Raw genomic sequence first — 16,917 nt, 5'->3', positions numbered from 1 at the left:
TCCTACTACAGGTATGGCGCTAGCTAAGCTTGTAATTACGTAGCTCCCCAAAACTCATCTGACCCAAGGTAGTACATATCCTATAAAAGCTGTCACAATCATTAATAGGAATTACAACTCCGAGACACCGAACAAATTCCCTAGGACTGCTATACTCGCATGATATAGACCACGAAAATAGAAGGTGAACCCACAATGAAAAACATACTTGCCCCATTAGCATGCATATACGGAGCAACCAGCCCCCCGAAACATCTCTCATAATGTGTTCTACGCTGTTGAAAGCTAGATCCACATGAGGTGTGTAATGCTAGCTAAAAAAACGCCAGTCACTATCTGAATGACTAAACAAATACCAGCTAACGAACCGAACCCCCACCAATAACTAAGATTGCTCGGGGTTGGATAATCTATCAAATGCTGATTAAGTGTGGAGGATATAGGTTGTTTAAGAAGAGAGAATCGTTGGTTCCTTAGAGTCATTTCTTTTTTTTCTCGTGACCACTCTTGCTTTTTGGCATTCTGGGCCCTACTATATAGAAAGAGAAATTGTCCGTACCCTTTCTTCCACCTCCGAGGGGTATAGAGCGAAAGAAGCGTCGAAGGGTCGGGTCATCCTGGTGTTAACAGAAGAGCATTTTTTGAGCTAGATTTAGAGGAATTTGGTTCAGACTAAGAAGGTTGATTCGGTAAGTCCACCTTGGGCTATCCTTTTTGCGATTACTTGCTGGAAATTGTGGATTTGGAGGAACCGACGTACCTACCTTCCAGGGCGGAGTTTTCCACCGAGACTTGCTAGCAGGTGGCTACGCGAGTTTGCTATGTTTGAAGATGACGCTTGGAGCATTTAAGAGCTTGCAATATCCTGGTAGAAACTATCATTGGCGCCTAGTTAGGTGGTATCCGGGTTTTCTCAAAATTCATGTTGATGGGAGTGCGGGTTATCTTGCTGCAGGAGGGGTTCTACGTGATAGTATTGGTCAATGGATTTACGGGTTTACAGCTAATGTTGGTTTTGGCACCATCCTTACGCTGTGTTAGTTCCGGCATGCCGGCTCTTATGCCGTATTTTCAGGAGTGTATTGTCCATCAACATTTTCGGGAATCTCAGGTTGCAGATGGTCTAGCCCATAGCCCTATGGGACATGATATTCCGTTTGGGTATGCAAGAGTTTACATCACCGCCATCGGAAGTTTACTATAGATTGCTTTTTGATTATGTTGGTGGCTCTGTAGGCCGTAGAGTGGTTACTTTTGATTGATTGTATTGGGTTTGAACCCCCCCTTGGAAGCAAAAAAAAGAAACCAATTTGACCAGTACTGGTGTTCTTGCTAGTGAACTTACAGAGCGAGCTGTAAAGGGTACTTTCTGACTTGGCAAAAGCAAGCGTCTGATCAGATCTATCAAGAGATAGTGGTTCGGCCAAACCTCTTTTTCCTAAGCAAGGACGGAGCTGCTGTCGAGGCTTTGATCGAGCTGCCAAGGTCCATCATGTTGCTAGTTATAAGCCAGTTAATAAAGACGTCGGAAGGGCTAAATAGTGCTTTGGGGTACGTAAACTAGGACGATCACATGGTTTTTTTGTACTGGTCCGCTTTGAGCTGTCGAGTAAGGATTGCTCTATCTCAACATTCTATCTCAACATAAAGGGGCTTTGGAACCCAAGCTTACCTTATTATGTTATGTTGAAAAGGGGAAGGTTTGAGAAGGGTAGTAGGTTTAGGTCTCTGCTCGCCTGGGAAGATTATTCTTTCCTCCTCGTGAAAGAGGGCTTCGGTGTGCGGGAGAAAGAATTCGAAAAGGAGATAATTTCATAAAGTCACTCTCTCCAACCTTTTCTATCTATCTTTAGAAGTAGGGCGAGAGAAAGTCAATATGATATTTGTATTTGCGTTGGTTTTTCCAACGGAAAAGTTGCACTTTTTTCTTTCTCATTCGGAAGGCTCAGTCCCACACTCTGACTTCAATGATGGGAACAACCCTCCGCACTCCGGCGCTTCAATGAACAAGAGTTCTCCGCCTTACTCTATTTAGAATAGTGGTCGATACTCGGGAGGGAGTTACATTCGTAACAACATGTTATGTTCACGCGGTGATATTCTCTCTTTCCAAGAGTACTACCCGAGCGCTCGTTATTATTTATTTAAACTAAAGCTGGGGAGCATATTTGACAGGAGATAGACACAGGCTATCGAGAGGTCCCCCACTTCGATTCCCGACCTGTTAGCATCTCCGATCCGAGATCAGGGGATTACGTAGTTAGGTCTTTTCGGTCCGAAGCCGGCCGTAATGGACCTACTTACCTTGCTTGTAGACTAACTGCTACGCTAACCCTTTTCTTGGTGGTTGCTACCAAGACGATTTCTTTATGCCCATCAAAGGACCTCGAGATGCTAATCCACGAAAAACGATACGAGAAATTCTAAAGAACTTATATACGGAACGAGGGCGACCCGTGGAAATACATCGGTTTCTTACTCGTGCAAAGGAACTATTTCTTGGCAACTTGGACAACTTATAACGATGTTTGTCCCGCATATCACTAGGAAGATTGGGATCTTTACAAAGGCTTTATAAAGCTTTCGTCTCAATTCATATTTAGCCGCGAGCAATCTACGTTTGTGATCTCGTATATTTCGCTTCTCCGACATCGAATTCGATCTCTAATGTTAAACCCTCATCTTTTGCAAAAAGCCGCTCCACGGTGGTAAAGTCTCATCTTTGTGTTGGACGAAGTGACAATAGTCACATTGAACCCTCGAATATGTTCGAAGATCTCGAAATGATCTTCCAGTTCTGGGGAGAATTCGCAAAACTCCGTTTCCATCGAGAATTGAATAGAGTTTTCCCGTATTTCGACCGGAAATCTAATAGAGACATTACTGTGGAGATTCTGACTAAAAAATTAGACATTCCATGCCCTCGGAGAGTGCTTGTCGCGCTAGGTCACTGACATATCCTTTTTTCGTTTTTTTTCTCTTTATTTGACCCTGGATTGATCGAAATGACTTTCCTGTCGAAGACCTTTCTGTCTGTATGAATTTCTGACCGCACGGAATCTCCATAGCCAATTTTCCATTTTGATAGAAGGTGCTGCCTTTGGTACTACTCTTATTTACACAATCCAGGAACTTCCATAACGTTGGCGTGATTCAGTTTGAGCAACGGATCCTGACGTGATACATCTTCGTAATGAAAATAGAGTGGAAACATGAGTTGGCCTTCAAGTATCTATAGAATAAGCACTGTGAAACTATCGCCTTCAAAAAGATAGCTTCACCTCTTTCTTCGATCAGAATACGAATGAGATCAAAAAGGAAAGGAATAAAAAAAGTTTCTCTATGCCCCGGGGGCATAGGTTATCAAATTGAGCAAGTTCTCCATCTTCGAATACCCAACTACGAGGTCCACATAACATGACATCATAGTAGGCATCCGTGAGAAAGCCTGGGGACATCCCGTCGCCCCCATCACTGTGCGAACAAGGTCCGCAGAGGAAGAGTGAAGAGTTACGGGGGGGGGATTTCTTTCCCTTCCTTAAAAGGAGCAAGTGCATTATATCTCTAATTCTAATAAAGGGTACAAATTTGCGTAAATAGGTCATTTACAGAGGGCGCAGCGCTTGCCGCGTCCGATATAGTTGACGAAATGCTATCGCTGCTACTGGTGGAAGGAAAAGAAAAGGAATTTCGCGCGGAGTCCATAAAGGTTCGATCACTGGGGGTGGGATCCCCATAATAAATTCGGAGTTCTTGTTGTCGCCCCGGCATGATTTGAAGTTCGAAATCCAATCCAATTCCCTCCAAATCAACTTAACGAAGTCAAGCTATATATATAGAGTATAGATAGAGTCTAGTTCAGAACGAAAGAGAGTTCTTTCTATTTTCCTTGGTTTTAGACTTTGATCTAGGGGATCTAGGGGATCTAGGGGATCTAGGGGATCTAGGGGATCTAGGGGAAGAATGAGAATTTACGGAACACAAACCCAACCTCGTGCTATTTCAACACAAGATCGTGGACACTCTTGCTTGAGAACAGCGCTTGATCACGCCTAAAAGTCTCATTCTTCTCTTACGAGATTTCCAGTTTCCTGAAAAGATCGCTCCTAAAGAAACCGCTCTCAACTAGAAGATACCGCCAAAGCAAAGGAAGAAGGAATGAATGTCCGAACAAGACCCTAAAAGCCGCTCCTGCGACCCAGGAGTGAATTCTTCTCCTAAGCGCAGGTCTAGCTCCCCATGGAGCTCATTCCTGTTCTCATCCATCCCGCTTTGTGTTGGTAATATTTAGTACGTGGAAGTCTTTCCCTCGTTCATGGGAGATGTAGCATAGATAGAAAGAGAGCATTCGGTAGGGCTCGATTCAGACTTGCTCAGTCACACTCTCTTTGTCTGTTGCTGCTAAGATTTGACTCCTTTTTATGGAACCCGGGGCCGTAACTGAGGAGAATGCTACTCTAGCTCTCCTTACTAGATCAAATAAGGCACCTACGAACCGCTAAAGAGTTTGTCTTTCCTTTAAGCGGGACTTTTTTTTCTCTCGTCTCGGCTTCTTCAACGACTCTTTCCGAAAGTCCTATGTTGTAAGGAATGGAAAAATCGCTAAAGCCAGCTATTTGGAAAGCAAGATGGTTTCGAATACAGACCGGATTAATGCTCTTGAAGAGCGGCTTAAGCCATTAGGTGTAGGCGCTTTCCAGAGGCGGAATCTTCTAGTTCTTCCTATTTGACCCGAACCGATCGATCTATCCCTAACTATGGATCGAGCTGGGGTAGGCAAAAGCTTAATTAATGTCAATCAGAGAGATGAAAGAAAGCAAAGGATTCGAGGCTTTTATCTTCTATATAGTATCTAGAAAGGGAACGGCTGCTTTTATGAGTTTCCCTCTCCGGTGGTGATCTCACTTTCGAAGAGAGTTTCTTAGCGGCAGTCTACATTAGGCTCCGATAGCGATTTAACAGCAGTAGTTAGGAATATCACTCAACGAAATTCTACCATCTATCTGTCCTCTGGGGCTGCTTTTTATTAGCTCATATATAAAGGATCCGTCTAGTTCCGTATTCACTGCCAAAGTCTAGGGAGCAAAGAATAGAGAATAATGAGACCAATACAATTAGCCGGTCGCCCAAGGTAAATGGAGGAAGGGAAGAATATTAGACTACTATAAGGATTTCAAGCAGAGATAGGGGATCATTTAAAGTATCCGAAAGAGGTATTTACTGAATAAGCAAGTTCTCCGACAAAATGAATCTACGAACTGGAAGAGTCTTTTCATTCTCGGTCTCAGACTAGCAGCTATTAATCGGTAGGACTCCGCTTGCAAAGTTTCTTTCCAAAAGTGCCTCTACAAAGGATGCTTCCTTCGTACAATTATTGCAAGCCCGAGGACGATTCTTCAAAGGCTTAGGCCACGAAGTTGTAAAGAGAACGGTCGTGACTAGCTAGAGCTCGCATTATGAAATATCAAATCAAGGCCTGCCTATTACTTTCTTGCCTACGTTCGAGGTTCGAGTTCTTGGCCCTTCCTTTGCATAGGCTAAAGAAGGAGCTAGCGCTCACTCCCTTAGAGCTTACCTTCTGCTGCCCTAGGGAAAATGCCCGGAGCCTGCATTCATAGCTTCAGGGGAGAGGCAAGGTTTTGATTCATCTTCCGTCTTCAAAGAATACATAGCTTTAGTTTCACCAGTGGTAGCATAAAGATAGGTTTTTATTCCTTGGCTTAAGAGCAAGGGACTAGCAATAGAATTCAGAAGAGGTAAGGCGCTATGTAATTGCCCCTCGCGGTGCTTAGACCTCTCCTTGCTCGGTCCTTTGATCATGCGTCTGAGATCCGGTAACTGTTATGAATGTGGAGGAGTGGGGCATTTTGCCGGGTTGGGAAAGCAAATACTGATTTTCCATTCGTACTCGTTCACTTTCAAAGGCGCCAGCCGTTGACTAGCCAACCAGAAAAGAAAGACATAACTAAAGAAGCCAAAGCGACGTACCTACCGAATTCCACGACTTCGCCAGCCAAGCATTATGTTCCAACTCCCACTCGAACTGGAAGAGGAGCCGCAAAACACAATACCATATAGTCAGAAAGGTCAACAAATAAGGAACGAATAGAAAAGTGACGGAACCTAGGTATCACGTTGCTCAGAGCAGTTCAGGGAGTAATTCAAAGGATAAAGAGAAAAGGGTAACGACCGAAGCCCCTTTAGAGATAGGGCGAGTCTTTCTAAGGAAACGATGGAGAAAGCCCAGACTTCATAAAAGGCGGTAGGTCTTATCTTAAGAAAGGACTAAGAAAGCAAGGCTCGTCAGTGAAAGCAGAAGACGAAGAAGACTCTCGGATGGCACTTGCTTTCCCAACTGTAACGGGATCTTATTCTTTTGAAAAGTTACCACCTCTTCTTCACTTCACATAAAACCATTCGTTCAGAGTCGACAACTGTAGCCCCTCCCCAATGCTCTTATTCCTACTTGCGGATTCTCTCCATCTAGGAAAGAAAGCCAACACAACATACAACATGTTGGCCCTTTCTTTCGGGCGATGATTCGATTCTTCAACGCTTGGCCATTCGATGTTGGTTCTTTCGATCGAGAAAGAGAACTCTTATTCATCCGGAAGTGACTGAACTAGCCTTTGGGCTTAAAAAAGTGCTGTCACACCGTCCCTCTTTGTATTTGTCGGCCTTACTAGCGCTACTGCTAATGTCGGCGTAAGGAGTGTGCTAGCACTATCAGTAGTAAAGACGAATGTTGAGATGAAGTCTACGTAACGACTCTTTACCCTCGATTCTTAGCATCTCAAAGAGACGATCTTCTGGCAAAGAGTTCAACATCTGAAACTCTATCTCTTGAAATGAATGCTATCTTGCTAAACCCCTTCCTTGCCTTATGCCATTTACCTTCTCAATCACAGTAAAGCGCGGTTTCATGCTCGCAAAGAGACCCGGCATTCATCTAAGCCTGAATTTCTGTAGGATTCTCTCGGCTACTTCCAACGTGGGTAGTGGGAGACCTGAACAACCTACTCCCTCCTTCTCGGATAGAGATGCTGGCCGACTCGCTTGGCTCGCCTATCTGAATCTCTCGAGCGACTTCCAACGCTTTCGCCTCTTGGGCGATTTGCTATCGGTGTCGCAGCTCTTCTTCTCTTCTATCTTTCTTTGAGATTCGGCTAAAGGGTGTGAGGGAATTGCTATCTGGGTGGAGTGTAATAGCCCCAAAGGGTCATGGGGAAGAAAACAAGAGGCCAAAGGCTTCTTGGCTAAGGAATTTAGAAAGACTAGCGCAGTAAAAGATACTCAGCACTCGCACTTCTATTTCTTCTCTTACGTCATTTGAGATTTGAGTTCTTGCAGTAGCCACTGCGGCTTTGGACGACTTTAGAGATCCTGATGAAGTAATATTGATCCAGCCTTAGCAAGCAGAAAAGCTTCATGGCCTGGAGGTGGACGACATATGAGAAAGTGGTCTCGAAGGTGCTAGTCTTCAATACGTTGCACCAGGTTGAGTATGAAGGATTCAATATGATCTCTTTTCAGTGTGGCCGCTATGGACATCGTCAAGAGGATTGCCCCTATGTTAGATGTTAGAGAGGTGGTTGAGAAGAAGGAAATGATGGAAGCAAGCACGGAAGCCTTTCCGGTACAAGTTGTATCGCAGAACAGGGGCGATACGAGTTGGCCTCAGGAGACAAACCTCTCAACGAATTGTGCTCGCTAGCCTACTCGCGCTCCTTGGCCGGGTTCCTTATCGGATTGTGCCATCGCTGCCCTAGTGAATTCTTAGAGGACGCTAGAGGTTAAAGTCAATGCTTGAACCTGGGCTTTCCTCATTAGTGCTCGCTTTGTAGGCTCATCTAAGTTTAGAGGTTGATAGCGTGCCTTTTATCGCGACTTTTGCCCCACAGATGTGTAAACACAGACGGGTTGGTCTCACCTCGCCTTATTTAGCACTTTTCTCACTTCCTCGGTAGGCGCTACCAGCAACTCTACAGCCTAAGGTGAAAGAACCCCTTTTAAAGCGGATATTACTTTGTTCCAACATCGTCTAATGCCTTTAGCTCCCCTTTCTTCTCGGCAAAAGCTTTTTCTGTTGCCGCTCTTCTCTCTTTTAAAGCAAAGAAAGAAGTGACTTGTTCAGCTCTTCTTGTTTACGACTCTACTGCTATTGATTAATCCGCTGGGATTTCCATGCTTGACTTGCTTTAAAAGCCTTTCTAGGCTAACTCTTCACTAAGTCCCAACAAGGGCAAGCGAAGGTTCGAGCTCGACCACCGGGACTAGGTCAGACTAGCAGTTAGTTGAGTCAGCTACCCTTTTCGGGACTAGCATTTCTGCTACGCAGCTTAGGTTTGTCAATGACATTCTTGCTGCTTAGCTCACTTTCAGTGACCCGGGAATGAGTGCCCCTTTCAGCGCGGAGGCACATCCGGAACAGGTTGAGAGATAAGCTTTTATCGGTGTAAAGGTCTGCAAACAAGAGTTGGACAGCTTGACCCGCATTGCTTTATTGACTATACTATAGAGGCTCGAGTAAGAGAGGAGAGAAGTTCCCTGTATGCTTCACACATGAAGTCTGTCTTCTCCCTCTTCTCCCTTACGTGATAGGGCTCTAAAAAGCCAAGTGCTTTCTTTACCGGCACACAAACTATATATCACGACCCAACCTTGTGAACAAACTCGACTTCTTTTCTTTTATGAGGATTAGAGAATATCGGTTCTTGGCCCAAGGGTATTCCTAATTGCGGAGATGACCTATATGATGTGGAGGGGATATGATTGGAAGCTTTTCCAAGAGACAAGGAGACATACGGAATACCAGACAATGAGATGTACCGGGGCTACAAAAGGAAGAATAGAGCATATTAGGATATGGATCGGGTTTCCCCACTACTGAATCTTAAGGTTTTTGCTTGGCCTAAAATGTTGTTATGTGCATTTTTCCCTTTTTCCGTTGGTGTCATCCTCACTCGTAAATGATTGGTGTCAGAATTCTCATTTTTCACACTGATTTCCTATTTTCTTTTCTTTTTTGAATTTCATTATCCGTGTAAGAATTAGGAATTCCTTTTCCAACTCGTCCCATAATGGGCGTTATGGCAAAAAAGCAAAAGAAAAGAAAAGGAGAAATTTGTCCAATAGTAACAAATGGTGCCTCCACAGGTTGACACCCGATCCAACCTAGTAGTAAGCGATCCGCCAAAAGTAACCAAAATATTCCTTGGTGAATCGGGCGAAAACTTGAACTACGTACATACATATTTTTAAAAAACGGTAAAGCCAACAGACATATAAAAACTGGTGCTATTGCGGCTACACCCCCCGATTTGTCAGGTATACTACGAAGAATGGCATGGATCGGTAGGAAATACCATTCCGGCACAATATGAGGCGGGGTGGACATCGGATTAGCAGGTATATAATTGTCGGGATGCCCCAAAACATTAGGAGCATAAAAAATCCAAATGGAAAAAAAGATAGCAAAAGCTACCCAACCTACTAGATCCTTTACATAAAAATAAGGGTAAAAAGCTATTTTATCCATCTCAGAATGTACACCCAATGGATTATTTGATCCATATTGATGCAATGCGGCCAGATGAAGAAGACTGGCGCCTACTAAAATAAAGGGGAGTAAATGATGAAGACTAAAAAAACGATTTAAGGTGGCATTGTCCACGGAGAACCCACCCCAAAGCCAGGTTACTATGGTATCTCCTACTACAGGTATGGCGCTAGCTAAGCTTGTAATTACTGTAGCTCCCCAAAAACTCATCTGACCCCAAGGTAGTACATATCCTATAAAAGCTGTCACAATCATTAATAGGAAGATTACAACTCCGAGACACCGAACAAATTCCCTAGGACTGCTATAACTCGCATGATATAGACCACGAAAAATATGAAGGTGAACCACAATGAAAAACATACTTGCCCCATTAGCATGCATATAACGGAGCAACCAGCCCCCCGAAACATCTCTCATAATGTGTTCTACGCTGTTGAAAGCTAGATCCACATGAGGTGTGTAATGCATAGCTAAAAAAACGCCAGTCACTATCTGAATGACTAAACAAATACCAGCTAACGAACCGAACCCCCACCAATAACTAAGATTGCTCGGGGTTGGATAATCTATCAAATGCTGATTAAGTGTGGAGGATATAGGTTGTTTAAGAAGAGAGAATCGTTGGTTCCTTAGAGTCATTTCTTTTTTTCTCGTGACCACTCTTGCTTTTTGGCATTCTGGGGCCCTACTATATAGAAAGAGAAATTGTCCGTACCCTTTCTTCCACCTCCGAAGGGGTATAGAGCGAAAGAAGCGTCGAAGGGGTCGGGTCATCCTGGTTTAACAGAAGAGCATTTTTTTGAGCTAGATTTAGAGGAATTTGGTTCAGACTAAGAAGGTTGATTCGGTAAGTCCACCTTGGGCTATCCTTTTTGCGATTACTTGCTGGAAATTGTGGATTTGGAGGAACCGACGTACCTACCTTCCAAGGGCGGAGTTTCCAACCGAGACTTGCTAGCAGGTGGCTACGCGAGTTTGCTATGTTTGAAGATGACGCTTGGAGCAAGTTTAGGAGCTTGCAATATCCTGGTAGAAACTATCATTGGCGCCTAGTTAGGTGGTATCCGGGTTTTCTCAAAATTCATGTTGATGGGAGTGCGGGTTATCTTGCTGCAGGAGGGGTTCTACGTGATAGTATTGGTCAATGGATTTACGGGTTTACAGCTAATGTTGGTTTTGGCACCATCCTTACGCTGTGTTAGTTCCGGCATGCCGGGCTCTTATGCCGTATTTTCAGGAGTGTATTGTCCATCAACATTTTCGGGAATCTAATCAGGTTGCAGATGGTCTAGCCCATAGCCCATATGGGACATGATATTCCGTTTGGTATGCAAGAGTTTACATCACCGCCATCGGAAGTTTACTATAGATTGCTTTTTGATTATGTTGGTGGCTCTGTAGGCCGTAGAGTGGTTACTTTTGATTGATTGTATTGGGTTTGAACCCCCCTTGGAAGCAAAAAAAAGAAACCAATTTGACCAGTACTGGTGTCTTGCTAGTGAACTTACAGAGCGAGCTGTAAAGGGGACTTTCTTGACTTGGCAAAAGCAAGCGTCTGATCAGATCTATCAAGAGATAGTGGTTCGGCCAAACCTCTTTTTCCTAAGCAAGGACGGAGCTGCTGTCGAGTGCTTTGATCGAGCTGCCAAGGTCCATCATGTTGCTAGGTATAAGCCAGTTAATAAAGACGAGTCGGAAGGGCTAAATAGTGCTTTGGGGTACGTAAACTAGGACAGATCACATGGTTTTTTTGTACTGGTCCGCTTTGAGCTGTCGAGTAAGGATTGCTCTATCTCAACATTCTATCTCAACATAAAGGGGCTTTGGAACCCAAGCTTACCTTATTATGTTATGTTGAAAAGGGGAAGGTTTGAGAAAGGGTAGTAGGTTTAGGTCTCTGCTCGCCTTGGAAGATTATTCTTTCCTCCTCGGTGAAAGAGGGCTTCGGTGTGCGGGAGAAAGAATTCGAAAAGGAGATAATTTCATAAAGTCACTCTCTCCAACCTTTTCTATCTATCTTTAGAAGTAGGGCGAGAGAAAGTCAATATGATATTTGTATTTGCGTTGGTTTTTCCAACGGAAACGTTGCACTTTTTTCTTTCTCATTCGGAAGGCTCAGTCCCACACTCTGACTTCAATGATGGGAACAACCTCCGCACTCCGGCGCTTCAATGAACAAGAGTTCTCCGCCTTACTCTATTTAGAATAGTGGTCGATACCTCGGGAGGGAGTTACATTCGTAACAACATGTTATGTTCACGCGGTGATATTCTCTCTTTCCAAGAGTACTACCCGAGCGCTCGTTATTATTTATTTAAACTAAAGCTGGGGAGCATATTTGACAGGAGATAGACACAGGCTATCGAGAGGTCCCCCACTTCGATTCCCGACCTGTTAGCATCTCCGATCCGAGATCAGGGGATTACGTAGTTAGGTCTTTTCGGTCCGAAGCCGGCCGGTAATGGACCTACTTACCTTGCTTGTAGACTAACTGCTACGCTAACCCTTTTCTTGGTGGTTGCTACCAAGACGATTTCTTTATGCCCATCAAAGGACCTCGAGATGCTAATCCACGAAAAACGATACGAGAAATTCTAAAGAACTTATATACGGAACGAGGGCGACCCGTGGAAATACATCGGTTTCTTACTCGTGCAAAGGAACTATTTCTTGGCAACTTGGACAACTTATAACGATGTTTGTCCCGCATATCACTAGGAAGATTGGGATCTTTACAAAAGGCTTTATAAAGCTTTCGTCTCAATTCATATTTAGCCGCGAGCAATCTACGTTTGTGATCTCGTATATTTCGCTTCTCCGACATCGAATTCGATCTCTAATGTTAAAACCCTCATCTTTTTGCAAAAAGCCGCTCCACGGTGGTAAAGTCTCATCTTGTGTGTTGGACGAAGTGACAATAGTCACATTGAACCCTCGAATATGTTCGAAGATCTCGAAATGATCTTCCAGTTCTGGGGAGAATTCGCAAAACTCCGTTTCCATCGAGAATTGAATAGAGTTTTCCCGTATTTCGACCGGAGAATCTAATAGAGACATTACTGTGGAGATTCTGACTAAAAAATTAGACATTCCATGCCCTCGGAGAGTGCTTTGTCGCGCTAGGTCACTGACATATCCTTTTTTTCGTTTTTTCTCTTTATTTGACCCTGGATTGGATCGAAATGACTTTCCTGTCGAAGACCTTTCTGTCTGTATGAATTTCTGACCGCACGGAATCTCCATAGCCAATTTTCCATTTTTGATAGAAGGTGCTGCCTTTGGTACTACTCTTATTTTACACAATCCAGGAACTTCCATAACGTTGGCGTGATTCAGTTTGAGCAACGGATCCTGACGTGATACATCTTCGTAATGAAAATAGAGTGGAAACATGAGTTGGCCTTTCAAGTATCTATAGAATAAGCACTGTGAACTATCGCCTTCAAAAAGATAGCTTCACCTCTTTCTTCGATCAGAATACGAATGAGATCAAAAAGGAAAGGAATAAAAAAAAGTTTCTCTATGCCCCGGGGGCATAGGTTATCAAATTGAGCAAGTTCTCCAGATCTTCGAATACCCAACTACGAGGTCCACATAACATGACATCATAGTAGGCATCCGTGAGAAAGCCTGGGGACATCCCGTCGCCCCCAATCACTGTGCGAACAAGGTCCGGCAGAGGAAGAGTGAAGAGTTACGGGGGGGGGGATTTCTTTCCCTTCCTTAAAAGGAGCAAGTGCATTTATATCTCTAATTCTAATAAAGGGTACAAATTTGCGTAAATAGGTCATTTACAGAGGGCGCAGCGCTTGCCGCGTCCGATATAGTTGACGAAATGCTATCGCTGCTACTGGTGGAAGGAAAAGAAAAGGAATTTCGCGCGGAGTCCATAAAGGTTCGATCACTGGGGGTGGGATCCCCATAATAAATTCGGAGTTCTTGTTGTCGCCCCGGCATGATTTGAAGTTCGAAAATCCAATCCAATTCCCTCCAAATCAACTTAACGAAGTCAAGCTATATATATAGAGTATAGATAGAGTCTAGTTCAGAACGAAAAGAGAGTTCTTTCTATTTTCCTTGGTTTTAGACTTTGATCTAGGGGATCTAGGGGATCTAGGGGATCTAGGGGATCTAGGGGATCTAGGGGGAAGAATGAGAATTTACGGAACACAAACCCAACCTCGGATGCTATTTCAACACAAGATCGTGGACACTCTTGCTTGAGAACAGCGCTTGATCACGCCTAAAAGTCTCATTCTTCTCTTACGAGATTTCCAGTTTCCTGAAAAGATCGCTCCTAAAAGAAACCGCTCTCAACTAGAAGATACCGCCAAAGCAAAGGAAGAAGGAATGAATGTCCGAACAAGACCCTAAAAGCCGCTCCTGCGACCCAGGAGTGAATTCTTCTCCTAAGCGCAGGTCTAGCTCCCCATGGAGCTCATTCCTGTTCTCATCCATCCCGCTTTGTGTTGGTAAATATTTAGTACGTGGAAGTCTTTCCCTCGTTCATGGGAGATGTAGCATAGATAGAAAGAGAGCATTCGGTAGGGCTCGATTCAGACTTGCTCAGGTCACACTCTCTTTGTCTGTTGCTGCTAAGATTTGACTCCTTTTTATGGAACCCGGGGCCGTAACTGAGGAGAATGCTACTCTAGCTCTCCTTACTAGATCAAATAAGGCACCTACGAACCGCTAAAGAGAGTTTGTCTTTCCTTTAAGCGGGACTTTTTTTTCTCTCGTCTCGGCTTCTTCAACGACTCTTTCCGAAAGTCCTATGTTGTAAGGAATGGAAAAATCGCTAAAGCCAGCTATTTGGAAAGCAAGATGGTTTCGAATACAGACCGGATTAATGCTCTTGAAGAGCGGCTTAAGCCATTAGGTGTAGGCGCTTTCCAGAGGCGGAATCTTCTAGTTCTTCCTATTTGACCCGAAACCGATCGATCTATCCCTAACTATGGATCGAGCTGGGGTAGGCAAAAGCTTAATTAATGTCAATCAGAGAGATGAAAGAAAGCAAAGGATTCGAGGCTTTTATCTTCTATATAGTATCTAGAAAGGGAACGGCTGCTTTTATGAGTTTCCCTCTCCGGTGGTGATCTCACTTTCGAAAGAGAGTTTCTTAGCGGCAGTCTACATTAGGCTCCGATAGCGATTTAAGCAGTAGTTAGGAATATCACTCAACGAAATTCTACCATCTATCTGTCCTCTGGGGCTGCTTTTATTAGCTCATATATAAAGGATCCGTCTAGTTCCGTATTCACTGCCAAAGTCTAGGGAGCAAAGAATAGAGAATAATGAGACCAATACAATTAGCCGGTCGCCCAAAGGTAAATGGAGGAAGGGAAGAATTAGTAGACTACTATAGGATTTCAAGCAGAGATAGGGGATCATTTAAAGTATCCGAAAGAGGTATTTACTGAATAAGCAAGTTCTCCGACAAAATGAATCTACGAACTGGAAGAGTCTTATTCATTCTCGGTCTCAGACTAGCAGCTATTAAATCGGTAGGACTCCGCTTGCAAAGTTTCTTTCCAAAAGGTGCCTCTACAAAGGATGCCTTCCTTCGTACAATTATTGCAAGCCCGAGGACGATTCTTCAAAGGCTTAGGCCACGAAGTTGTAAAGAGAACGGTTCGTGACTAGCTAGAGCTCGCATTATGAAATATCAAAATCAAGGCCTGCCTATTACTTTCTTGCCTACGTTCGAGGTTCGAGTTCTTGGCCCTTCCTTTGCATAGGCTAAAGAAGGAGCTAGCGCTCACTCCCTTAGAGCTTACCTTCTGCTGCCCTAGGGAAAATGCCCGGAAGCCTGCATTCATAGCTTCAGGGGAGAGGCAAGGTTTTGATTCATCTTCCGTCTTCAAAGAATACATAGCTTTAGTTTCACCAGTGGTAGCATAAAGATAGGTTTTTATTCCTTGGCTTAAGAGCAAGGGACTAGCAATAGAATTCAGAAGAGGTAAGGCGCTATGTAATTGCCCTCGCGGTGCTTAGACCTCTCCTTGCTCGGTCCTTTGATCATGCGTCTGAGATCCGGTAACTGTTATGAATGTGGAGGAGTGGGGCATTTTGCCGGGTTGGGAAAGCAAATACTGATTTTCCATTCGTACTCGTTCACTTTCAAAGGCGCCAGCCGTTGACTAGCCAACCAGAAAAGAAAGACATAACTAAAGAAGCCAAAGCGACGTACCTACCGAATTCCACGACTTCGCCAGCCAAGCATTATGTTCCAACTCCCACTCGAACTGGAAGAGGAGCCGCAAAACACAATACCATATAGTCAGAAAGGTCAACAGAATAAGGAACGAATAGAAAAAGTGACGGAACCTAGGTATCACGTTGCTCAGAGCAGTTCAGGGAGTAATTCAAAGGATAAAGAGAAAAGGGTAACGACCGAAGCCCCTTTAGAGATAGGGCGAGTCTTTCTAAGGAAACGATGGAGAAAGCCCAGACTTCATAAAAGGCGGTAGGTCTTATCTTAAGAAAGGACTAAGAAAGCAAGGCTCGTCAGTGAAAGCAGAAGACGAAGAAGACTCTCGGATGGCACTTGCTTTCCCAACTGTAACGGGATCTTATTCTTTTGAAAAGTTACCACCTCTTCTTCACTTCACATAAAACCATTCGTTCAGAGTCGACAACTGTAGCCCCTCCCCAATGCTCTTATTCCTACTTGCGGATTCTCTCCATCTAGGAAAGAAAGCCAACACAACATACAACATGTTGGCCCTTTCTTTCGGGCGATGATTCGATTCTTCAACGCTTGGCCATTCGATGTTGGTTCTTTCGATCGAGAAAGAGAACTCTTATTCATCCGGAAGTGACTGAACTAGCCTTTGGGCTTAAAAAAGTGCTGTCACACCGTCCCTCTTTGTATTTGTCGGCCTTACTAGCGCTACTGCTAATGTCGGCGTAAGGAGTGTGCTAGCACTATCAGTAGTAAAGACGAATGTTGAGATGAAGTCTACGTAACGACTCTTTACCCTCGATTCTTAGCATCTCAAAGAGACGATCTTCTGGCAAAGAGTTCAACATCTGAAACTCTATCTCTTGAAATGAATGCTATCTTGCTAAACCCCTTCCTTGCCTTATGCCATTTACCTTCTCAATCACAGTAAAGCGCGGTTTCATGCTCGCAAAGAGACCCGGCATTCATCTAAGCCTGAATTTCTGTAGGATTCTCTCGGCTACTTCCAACGTGGGTAGTGGGAGACCTGAACAACCTACTCCCTCCTTCTCGGATAGAGATGCTGGCCGACTCGCTTGGCTCGCCTATCTGAATCTCTCGAGCGACTTCCAACGCTTTCGCCTCTTGGGCGATTTGCTATCGGTGTCGCAGCTCTTCTTCTCTTCTATCT

At 44.2% G+C, this 16,917-nt stretch overlaps 1 protein-coding gene and 1 pseudogene across 1 annotated transcript; both read right to left on the bottom strand.

The window, feature by feature from the left end:
- Nucleotides 1-2,670: 2,670 nt before the first annotated feature.
- Nucleotides 2,671-3,214, bottom strand: LOC127245748 (60S ribosomal protein L5, mitochondrial-like; annotated as a pseudogene).
- A 9,108-nt stretch (nt 3,215-12,322) lies between these two features.
- Nucleotides 12,323-13,872, bottom strand: LOC127245749 (60S ribosomal protein L5, mitochondrial-like). Its single transcript, XM_051266772.1, has one exon. The coding sequence runs from the start codon at nt 12,953-12,955 to the stop codon at nt 12,323-12,325; it is 633 nt and encodes a 210-aa protein (XP_051122729.1). The 5' UTR covers nt 12,956-13,872.
- Nucleotides 13,873-16,917: the final 3,045 nt, after the last annotated feature.

This window comes from Andrographis paniculata, unplaced genomic scaffold (genome assembly GCF_009805555.1).
Source record: "Andrographis paniculata isolate CXL003 unplaced genomic scaffold, ASM980555v1 Contig235END, whole genome shotgun sequence".
Lineage (NCBI taxonomy): Eukaryota > Viridiplantae > Streptophyta > Magnoliopsida > Lamiales > Acanthaceae > Andrographis > Andrographis paniculata.
This window is presented reverse-complemented; position numbering and strand designations above follow the sequence as displayed.

Coding starts and splice junctions, on each gene's coding strand:
- LOC127245749 (XM_051266772.1), bottom strand. CDS start 12,955: ATGTTTCCACTCTATTTTCATTACGAAGATGTATCACGTCAGGATCCG.